General features: G+C 28.6%; 1 protein-coding gene and 1 pseudogene across 1 annotated transcript; one reads left to right on the top strand and one right to left on the bottom strand.

The window, feature by feature from the left end:
• Window positions 1–4,923: 4,923 nt before the first annotated feature.
• Window positions 4,924–6,093, bottom strand: LOC100164572 (annotated as a pseudogene).
• Window positions 6,094–8,708: 2,615 nt separating this feature from the next.
• LOC100570743 (MATH and LRR domain-containing protein PFE0570w-like) lies at window positions 8,709–10,043 on the top strand. The gene is made up of 2 exons (XM_029491993.1): window positions 8,709–9,176; window positions 9,378–10,043. The coding sequence occupies exons 1-2, from the start codon at window positions 8,709–8,711 to the stop codon at window positions 10,041–10,043; spliced, it is 1,134 nt and encodes a 377-aa protein (XP_029347853.1).
• Window positions 10,044–10,313: the final 270 nt, after the last annotated feature.

The raw sequence follows: 10,313 nt of genomic DNA, 5'->3' as shown, positions 1-10,313 counted from the left end.
ACAAGTGTAACATAATAAGACAGCTTACTGCCGGATTAGTTTTTTTGATTTTTCTGTGTTTAGGTTTTGTTTTTAGAAGCATTAATTTAACGTTGTTTGATTTAATTACCTAAAAAATGGCTAAATAAAGTAAAAATGGGAAACTTTAACAACATACTGTTGTTTGACGGTGCCTGTTTATTCCGAGCTTTTTCTTTTTTAATACACGGAACACAAGAAAATACGATGGAGATGCGATGACTAATAAATTGTCGGACATGTTGTGAATGATGCCAATGACGGGACCAAGTTTTCAATTATGTCCCAAAATAGAAATGGTGATAATTAATCAACGGCTAATGAATAATATGCTGATATGATAAAAAATTAAACTTATGGTGGGCTTTGTGAGTTGATGGCAGCGGGATGTATATTTCCATTTAATTTTAAAGTTTATCGAAATTATATCTTATACACAGCATCCGAATCTAATGATTGTCCAGTAAAGCTTTTACGATTTGGACAAGAATTGTCCAATGGACATTTTGATGCTCATCTTCCTACTGCTGCAGAAAACAATAATAAATTATTGATAACTGTAGTTACCAAATGAAAAAATTCTTATCATAATAATAATAATAAGTATAAATATATTTTGGTTTATTATAGGGTCATAGAATACTATAGAAACGACACTCTCCCGAAATCCTTTGTTCTGCCTGAATCAATTTGATAAAGTGCGTAACTTCATGTTCTCCCGCTGTGTTCACAACATCAACCATATAATATTATCAAACCTATCTTTATAATTTCCCGCCATTCAAAATAATTTTGATACTAATACTAGTATTCTATGATAATAGGCAACTGATAGGTGATATCCGCAGTTTGCAGTGATAATAGAGCTACTGACTGTTTATAACTTCATGTTCTCCCGCTATGCATACAACATCAATCAGTCCGCTGACAAAATGAAAAAAAGTGAAGTGGTGGGGGGAGTGTCGTTTCTATTGTATTCTATGATAGGGTTTACTATTGGTTACACAATTTAGTATGGAATTTAGTATATTATTAGGTAACAATTTGAAAAATTGTTTAACATTACAAAGCTAAAAGGGGGTCAAGTGGATATCCCTCCGCTGTACAGTAGGTTACAAGTAGGTCACTGTATAATGTATGGTATTAAATTTGAATTCAATGATATAATATCATTGTATACGAAAAACGATTCTGAGCGAAGACGGTATGTCAGTCTAGGATATTTTAAATTATATTGATTATGTTAATTATTATACAGTAGCTGATAAATTGAATTAATATTATTCATATTGTTTAATTATTAACCTAAAATTATCAGTGATGCTGTAAAAATATTATAATATATACTTTTACTCGTTAATATTGATTTTAATATAATGTAATTTCGTCCAAATTTGAACTTAAAATGTCTGTAAAAAATAACTGTGTTTATATATTTTTTAGATTTTTTGTTTACAGTATGTACTATTTATTAGAATCCTGGTTTTTAATTTTCAGTCCTTAGTTATAAAAACTGACCATTTTATAATTTTTTAATTACAATGATTGATCATTTTCGAGATTTTGTTGAATTTTGTCAAAATTCGAACTTTAAATGCTTATAAAAAAAATGTGTAACTACGGATTTTTAATATTTTTCATCTACCTTTGAAACTATATATTAGAAGCCTACTAATCTACTACCCTAACCTAACATTAGAGTGAATCGACTAATTATAAAACTTGATGGTAAGAACCTTATCTGCGTTTGTATGTTTGTTTTTTACGATTATTCTGTTTTTAAACAAGTTATGAGCATTTTTAATTTACGCTATATTATATAAGCATAAGTTACAAAACAATTTAACTTTTGTAAAAAAAACAATATATGAAAACACATATAATATGTTCTTACCATCACTTTTCATAATAGGTCAATTAACTCTAATTGTTAAACTAACAGAGCTAAACGTGCTGAGCATAACATTTCCTATGAAGCGCACTTGTTAGACGTAGACGACAAATGTCAAAGTAACGTCTTCTTATAAGTATGTATCTAAAGCACACATACTGTTAATCAATTACACAAAAAACAAACAATTGTTGCTCAATATTAATAGGCATTTCATCAATCTGTGTTGAATAATATTGTTCAATTTCACGTAAAATTTTAATATCTTTGAGCTTACCAATCCTAAAAAAAGAAATAAATAAAAAATGTATATAGCTTATACAATATGAATAAATAAGTATATCTAAAAGTTAATAGAAAAATAAATGTTGAGCTTATTGCTACTTATTGTAGGGTATAGATTTTGTGACAAATTTATTTTGCTGTTTTTATCTATCAATGATCTGTTTTCTTATTTGACAACAACAGTAGAAACATTTCATGTGCCTATTGTAGTATCAAGCTTAAAGGTAGACTCAATATCTTGGCCAAATTGTGCAATCGTGGCCTTGAATATTGGAAAAAATAGCTATGATCCAGAGAAGTATGGTATAGTTACCACAAGCTAATAAGATAATGCTATAAATATACTACCACAGGATAATATATATTATTTGATATTCATTTTGAAACATACAATTAAGTACTTGTAAATTGTAAATAATCACTGTAATTAAAAGGACGTTACACTGACATTTATTGTCTCCATCTTACAAGTGTGTAACATAACAAATTTTAAGCTCAGCAGATCACGTTTAACTCTATTAATTTAAAAATTAGAGAGAATTTGCCTCTTATAAAATTCAAAAATAAGATTATCATCTAAGGCATCTCAAAGGCTTTTTGTTACATTTTAATTATAAAGCGAGTTATGAGTATTTTATAATATACAAACAATTATCTGTGTTCTCTTGTTGATTTTTTACTATATTTTAGTTTTTAAGTGAATTATGAGCATACAAAAATATTAATATTTGACATACTCTTAACTCAATTAAAAATTAAAATATTGTCAAAAACCAAAGAGAGAACACAGATTATGTTGTTACATAAAATTTTGATAATAGGTAAATTCACTCAAAACTAACATTACACTATTGACCGAAACTTTGCGTTGTCGTTTGTGTCTAAGACGGATACAACACATGCGGGTTGGACACAAAAGGACGCTCTTAATGAAAACTTCAAGTACCTACGGTTAATAGTTTTTGAATAGCAACAATATAAGAAAATCGTTGTATGAAAATTTGTTAATTTACAGGTGAATATCCAATATCTAACTTCAAACACTCGTAAATAATTAATTTGACTTTCTGGTAAAATTTTTTGTTAAATTTAGAAAAACTTAAGGGGATTCTTATATGCAAATTTCAAAGCTTAGATGTAAATAGAAAATTTCTTATGAATTAATAGCTCAAAATAAATGGCAAATTTTTGTGATTTTGACAAATTTTGTCAAACATCTTCAGACGCGCATAAAGAAATATATTATGGATTTACAATAAATTTATTTTTTTAATTTCTACTAACATCAACTTATGAGGAATGTTGTGTTACATTGCTAAGTTTTTTGAGCCCCTGAAAAATGTGTTGTCAATACTTAATAAAACTCAAAATGTCTATGTTAATGTCTATAAACTGCTCAAAAAGGGTTTAAATAATATTTCAAAAATGTTATAGTTCATAGACATTTTTTATATAAATATTCGGTGAAAAATTCATCTACATTTGGTTACTGTTTTTAGAGTTTCACTAAGAAACAAAATGATAACTAGTTTTGTGTAAAAATGATGACAAACATAAAAATATTAAATAAAACAACACAGATCATAGTAAAATCAATACATTTATCGCTCCACTCAGAATCTTAAATCTAAGTTATCTTTTTCAAATATTTAATTTTTGTAGCCACATTCTTATGCAATTGTATCCTAAGGGAACTCTCACTGTCAAATCACTTAATAATTATTATTGTTATGCTTTTTAAATATTGTGTTTAAGTTCCTTGACATGTTTTGATACTTAAATATTTTGAAATAATTCATTTATTTTTTGTTAATTAAAAAAAAATTAGGGAACCTCTGGACATTTTATGCCTCGGGCCACTAAAATCCTAGTTACATCACTGTTGACTGTTGAGAATTGTAATATATTGTAAATTTATAAAAATACCTCAATAAAATAAATTCATACAAATACAAATATATAAAACTAAATAGTTTATGTACCACTGTAGATATACTTTCTATATACAACTAACAAAAAATAAATTGTATATAATGCAATAAATAAGTATTTAGAGAAATCTTGAACTCTTCATAAGTATGTAATATGTATGTTTTCATATACTATTATTCCATACAATTTTGAGCATTTGGTAATCGAGGTTGATTACTATGATAGTTCATAATACAAAGAGAGATATAAACTAAATATAATATGGTTGTGTGGATAAAGTGAAAAACAATGTGATTACATTTGAAACATAAAAAACTTAAAAATTATTTCAAATTTTAGCGAGGCAATAATTTTTTTAATTTTTTTTCTATTTATTAGCATAAAATAACACAAAATTAAGAAATATTATTTGTACCAGGCGAAGTATTTAATTTAATAAACTACAAATCATTCAAAATATATTATAATACATTTACATAGATACATAATATAACCATTATTCTTGATATCATACATAACTTGAGAGTCATATAAATATTGTTAAGAGGACGCCACACTGGCATTGGTTGTCTTTGTCTTACGAACGAACGATATGGCAAATTTTACGTTCACAATAAAACATTTTACTCTGTAATTTCTGAAATGAGAGTGAATTTACCTCTTATACAATTTAAAGGTAAGAATATTATCTAGGGTATCTCGAAAGATTTTATTGGTATTATTAATTTAAGGTAAGTTATGATCATTTTAAAATGTACAGTTTAAAAATGGTCATAATTTGTTTCTTAAAAAAAATTAATAAAACCCTCCAAGCTGCCATAGATAACCATAGCTTATCTATAAATGTTAAACGAGGCAAATTCACTCTAATTTTAGAAATGACCGAGTAAAATGTATTATAGTGAACGTAATATTTGCCATATTGTACGTTTGTAAGACAGAGACAACAGAAACCCGAGTGGTGTCCTCTTAATACCCAAAATAGTAGTTAGATAAAAAGTTTAAATATCTCTGATAATATAGTCCTTAAAGATGAAATAGCCTAATAACTGCTTATAGCTAGGAAACACTTACGTTTGTCCAGAATGGAATTCTTTCATTATTGCATCCCTCTTTTTTTGTGGCATATCTCCATGCATTGAACTGACGGTGAAATTAGATGCCCTCATATTCTTATAGAGCCAATCCACCTAAATAGACAATAATAAGGTATAGGTTAGTATTAATTTTCACTTGTTTTACATCAAATCACTAACCTTCCTTTACCTACAACAAAAAATTACTGCTTGACTTATTGTTAGAGTATCATAAAGATCACATAATGTGTCAAATTTCCATTCCTCGCATTCAACTGCTACAAAGAACTGTGTTTTATGCATTCAAGTGTCAGTTCATTACTAATAATATAATTAATAGTTATATGTTATGTTTGACTTTTTGTCTCTTAAAAATATACGTACATACAAATTGTTTGATTAATGTCCTAATAGGATTGGTCATGACTTTATTAGTAATTTCTAATATTTCATGTGGCATTGTAGCCGATACTAAAATCACCTAAGGAAAGAAAAAAAACCATAAAACATTTTGAACTGAATCAAAAATTATGTTAAGTTTAATCATACCTGAGTATTTGGCGGCAAAAAACTATATATATGATATATTTGTCTCTTAATCCTTTGTTCATCATTTCATCTGCTTCATCTAACACAAGTATTTTTATGTTACTTGTATGCAATGTTTTACGTCTTATCATATCTGTAAAAACAGTAAATTATAGTTAATTAACATGTTTTTTTTAAAAAAAACAGTGCTATATTATACATACCATTAACACGTCCAGGAGTTCCAGAAACATTGTGCTGACCAAAATCCAGTTTCCTCAAATCTTCACCAAGGTTGGTACCACCAATACAAGCATGATAATGAACATTCAAATAATCTCCTGATGCTAAGACTACCTAAATAATAATTTAATTGGATTAATAAATTATTTAAGTTCTAAGCTAAGCTATCATTATAAGAAACTAAAATAAAGAAAATGGATTATGAATGTTTTAATTTTGAACCGGTCATTTAACGCAGGCCGGAAACACTAAAGAATCGCGATGTCAAGCAGGGACCATCGATATTGTAAACACAGTATACTCGGTCAATGGTTACCTGCATAGACGTCCCTCGTAACCACAGAATAATATTGTTGTGCGCGTCGCTTGCGACCGGTCATGGAGTGAAAAACGAACGGCGTGCGGCGAACAGGAACGCAATACGTACGATATTGATTATTGCCTATTGGCCATTAGACGCGAACTCCTGCGAATTCCACGCTCGGCCGCCGGCGTCTGCCACCAGGGATCGTTGGGGTAGGTGGTCGGAGGGTGAGGGGTCAGGACCGATGGCGGCAACGCGTCAACGACGCACAGTAGTTGTACTTTTCATTTTGCAAACGCACTGGCTGCCATTGTTGTCTGTGGTCACTTTTTTATGAAACACATTTTCTCAACCATATTTTTTATTTTTGTTAATTACCTAAATTAAAAACGTTTCTTTCGTTTTTACAAACGATTGCCCGTGGCCGGCGAGTTTGGAAGACGACACGTATACACGCTGTACCAGACAACCGCAAAGGTAATACCACGTTTTTTTGTTAAATTACAGTAGGCAGGTACTTGTGCCGGAGGTAGGATGAAAAATCAATTAATTTAATTACGGCTGAACGAAATTTAATGGGCCATCAAATCGAGGGACCGTCGTCTCCTTCAATAAAATAAAATTTGTTTAGTGATTTTTCATGCAACAAGAGGAGGACGCCGCCGCCGCCGCAACCGCACGTGTTGTTGTGTCCGTCTTGCACACGTACCTACGACGTAGCAAATTTTCGTTCGCTATAGGTAGTTGTTAAAATAGTGTGCTGTAATTTTTGATATTTGAGTGAATTTACCTAATAATATTAGGTAGTAAGTATGTGAAACATTAATATTTCAAAATGCTCATAATTCACTTATAAATTAAAATATTGTAAACAAACGACGAGAGAACACAAATAATGTTGTTACCCAAGAGTGATGATTGATCAATTCATTCTCAATATCAAAACAAACGGCACACTATTGAAACTATCAAACGAAAATGTGCAATACAACACGGGTGCGACGTGCTCTTAATATTTTATTAATTTATTTTAGTATTTCTATTTAGGTAAAGCTTTTAAAAATATTTCAAGTTCTAGGTACTCATTTTCTCTTCTCCAAAACGAGTGCTCAATGCGTTTTTTTTATCATTGTGTTCTCCTTAGTATCGATTGCTAGCCCGGTTTATCGCACGCTAATTTTGAGTGGCCTACATTTATTTCATACTTTTATTATAGTTATATATATATATTGTTATAAGTTTCCAAATGGTTGGATAATTTTGTTAGAACCATATTATGTATAAATGTCGGATGGGTGTGATTTATCATTAATGTGCGTACCTACTCTGTATGATCAAAACATAAATGTAAATCTTCAGCTCCAACTGGCAGAGCCCCAAGTCCCTTTACCATACCATACTATCGTCAACAAATTCTCCTGGGAGAAATTCTTGTCCATTTATCATACAACAATACACATTAAGCTCCATCCAGATCAAGAAACATCTGTTTTCAGCATTGTTGTCCACAAAATTTTTTGTTACCACTTATGAAGAAAATCAGAAACATCGTCGACAACAAATGTTTCTTTGATCTGGACTGGGGCTTTAAAATATTGGTTTTCAAAACACAATTTTTGTATTTTTTGTGAGGGCTTTGAGTAAGGTGATAAAAACGACCACGTTAACATTATATTAAATGTATAAGGGCCTCTTTTGTTAGTGGGTAAAGACAATTGTAATTAAATATCTTTCACACATAGGTCTTCTATATTTTAAATACCTACTAACAATTTAGTATTTATTTTCATTACGTATAAATTTAATTTTAACATTTAAAGTTTAACTAAAACATGACATTTTGGGTTTAAATAATATTAAAATAATTTTTTTGAATGTTCTAATTATGAAATTTTTTAAGTGAATTCCTACAAATACATCATATAAAAAAAAATTATTTCTTATTAAAGCTACTGTACATTTGAAAAAATGACCATGTAACATATTTTATTGTTTTTTCGTGCTTAAAGTTCTGATCCCTGGTTATGTCTTATGTGCATTGAAATATTTATAAGAATTTTAGACAAAACAACTTAAAGGGGTTGGTGAGTAGAATGAGTAATAAATTGTTATTTATCATATATTTTTATATAACCAGAATTACATTTTATACTAATACAGATAGAATATAATATGGTCTTAATATATTTGATTATAATATTAATTACTAATACTACATAAAATGTTTGATAAATTGTATAAGTTATAACCATTTCTATGTCTTGAAATATTAATTTTTTTGTTTTAAATTAAATCTATGTAATAAACATTTTTTTTTTCAAAAACAGTATTAGACATAGAAAACCAGTCTAGCAATTTTTCTGTTAAAAAAAAAATATATATATATATTTTATATTTTCTTAATATTATTTTTTAGATTTTGAATTCAACCATGTCGGAAGCTGTAATAAAGACAATCAATATTGATTCTGAAGAAAAGAAAGAAAAGGATGGCTATAATGAAGAAAACAATTTGAATGGAGACTTCGAAAAATATAAAGTGGATAACGATGAAAAAGAGATAGATGATTATAAGAATAAACAACTTATGGAGACAGATAATGAAAAAAACGACAAAGTAAACAAGAATGTAATGGAGGAGGACAATGGAGCCATTAATAAACTTAAGGAGATCGACAATGTTTCTAATATTGAGAACCATGTGGAGAATGAAATTCCTTTGATAAAACTCGATGATGAAGATGATGATACCTTAATTATAAAAGTTATAAAGAAAGAGTATGTCAGTGACAATGATGAAACTGTTATTGATGACAATCATGAAAAACTAGAATTAGGAGGAAATATGATTAAAGATGCTCTGTTGCCGAAAGACAATGAACAAATTGATGAAAATGACGCAGATAAAAATTCTAATATTGAGAACCATCAGGAGAATGAAATTCCTTTGATAAAACTCGATAATGAAGAAAAAAAAGAAAAAGATTTGAATGAAGACTTTAAAAATAATACAAAAGATAACGACGAAAAAGAGATGGATAATTATAAGAATAAACAACTTATGAAGATAGATGATGAAAAAAATAACAAAGTAAACAAGAATGCAGTGGAAAGAGACAATGGAGCCATTAATAAACTTAAAGAGATTGGCAATGTTTCTAATACTGAGAACCACGAGGAGAATGAAATTCCTTTGATAAAACTCGATAATGAAGAAAAAAAAGAAAAAGAGGGTTATAATGAAGAAAAAGATTTGAATGAAGTCTTTAAAAATAATACAAAAGATAACGACAAAAAAGAGATGGATAATTATAAGAATAAACAACTTATGGAGATAGATGATGAAAAAAATAACAAAGTAAACAAGAATGTAGTGGAAAAGGACAATGGAGCCATTAATAAACTTAAGGAGATTGACAATGTTTCTAATACTGAGAACCACAATGAGAATGAAATTCCTTTGATAAAATTAGATGATGATTATGATACCTTAATTATAAATGTTGTAAAGAAAGAGTATGACACTGATAATGATGAAACTGTTGCTGATGAAAATCCTGAAAAACTTGATTTAGAGGGAAATATAATTAAAGATGCTCTGTTGCCAAAAGACAATAAACAAAAAAGTGAAAATGACGCAGATGGAAATCCTGATGAACAAGAATTAAAGTTATTTGAATGTGATGACAATTCGAAGGAAGAAATTCCTAAAAAAAGAAAAAAGGACAACGTTAAAGGACCACAAAAAAGGACAAAATCTAATTGAAGATCAAGAAGTTGATTTGAAGTGTCAATCCAGGAAACCAAAAGAATAGAAAGATAAATTAACTACCTATATAATTAAATATTTTTACATTTTAAATATAAAAATGATTGAACCGTTTAGTTTGTTATTTATCATATATTTTTATACAACCAGAATTACATTTTATACTGATACAGATAGAATATAATAGGGTCTTAATAAATTGTATAAGTTATAACTATTTCTATGTATTGAAATATTAATTTTTTTGTTTTAAATTAAATCTTAACC

The sequence above is a fragment of the Acyrthosiphon pisum genome, unplaced genomic scaffold (assembly GCF_005508785.2).
Source record: "Acyrthosiphon pisum isolate AL4f unplaced genomic scaffold, pea_aphid_22Mar2018_4r6ur Scaffold_20526;HRSCAF=21300, whole genome shotgun sequence".
NCBI lineage: Eukaryota > Metazoa > Arthropoda > Insecta > Hemiptera > Aphididae > Acyrthosiphon > Acyrthosiphon pisum.
Note: the sequence above shows the minus strand (reverse complement) of the source record. Positions and strands in the feature narration are given on the sequence as shown.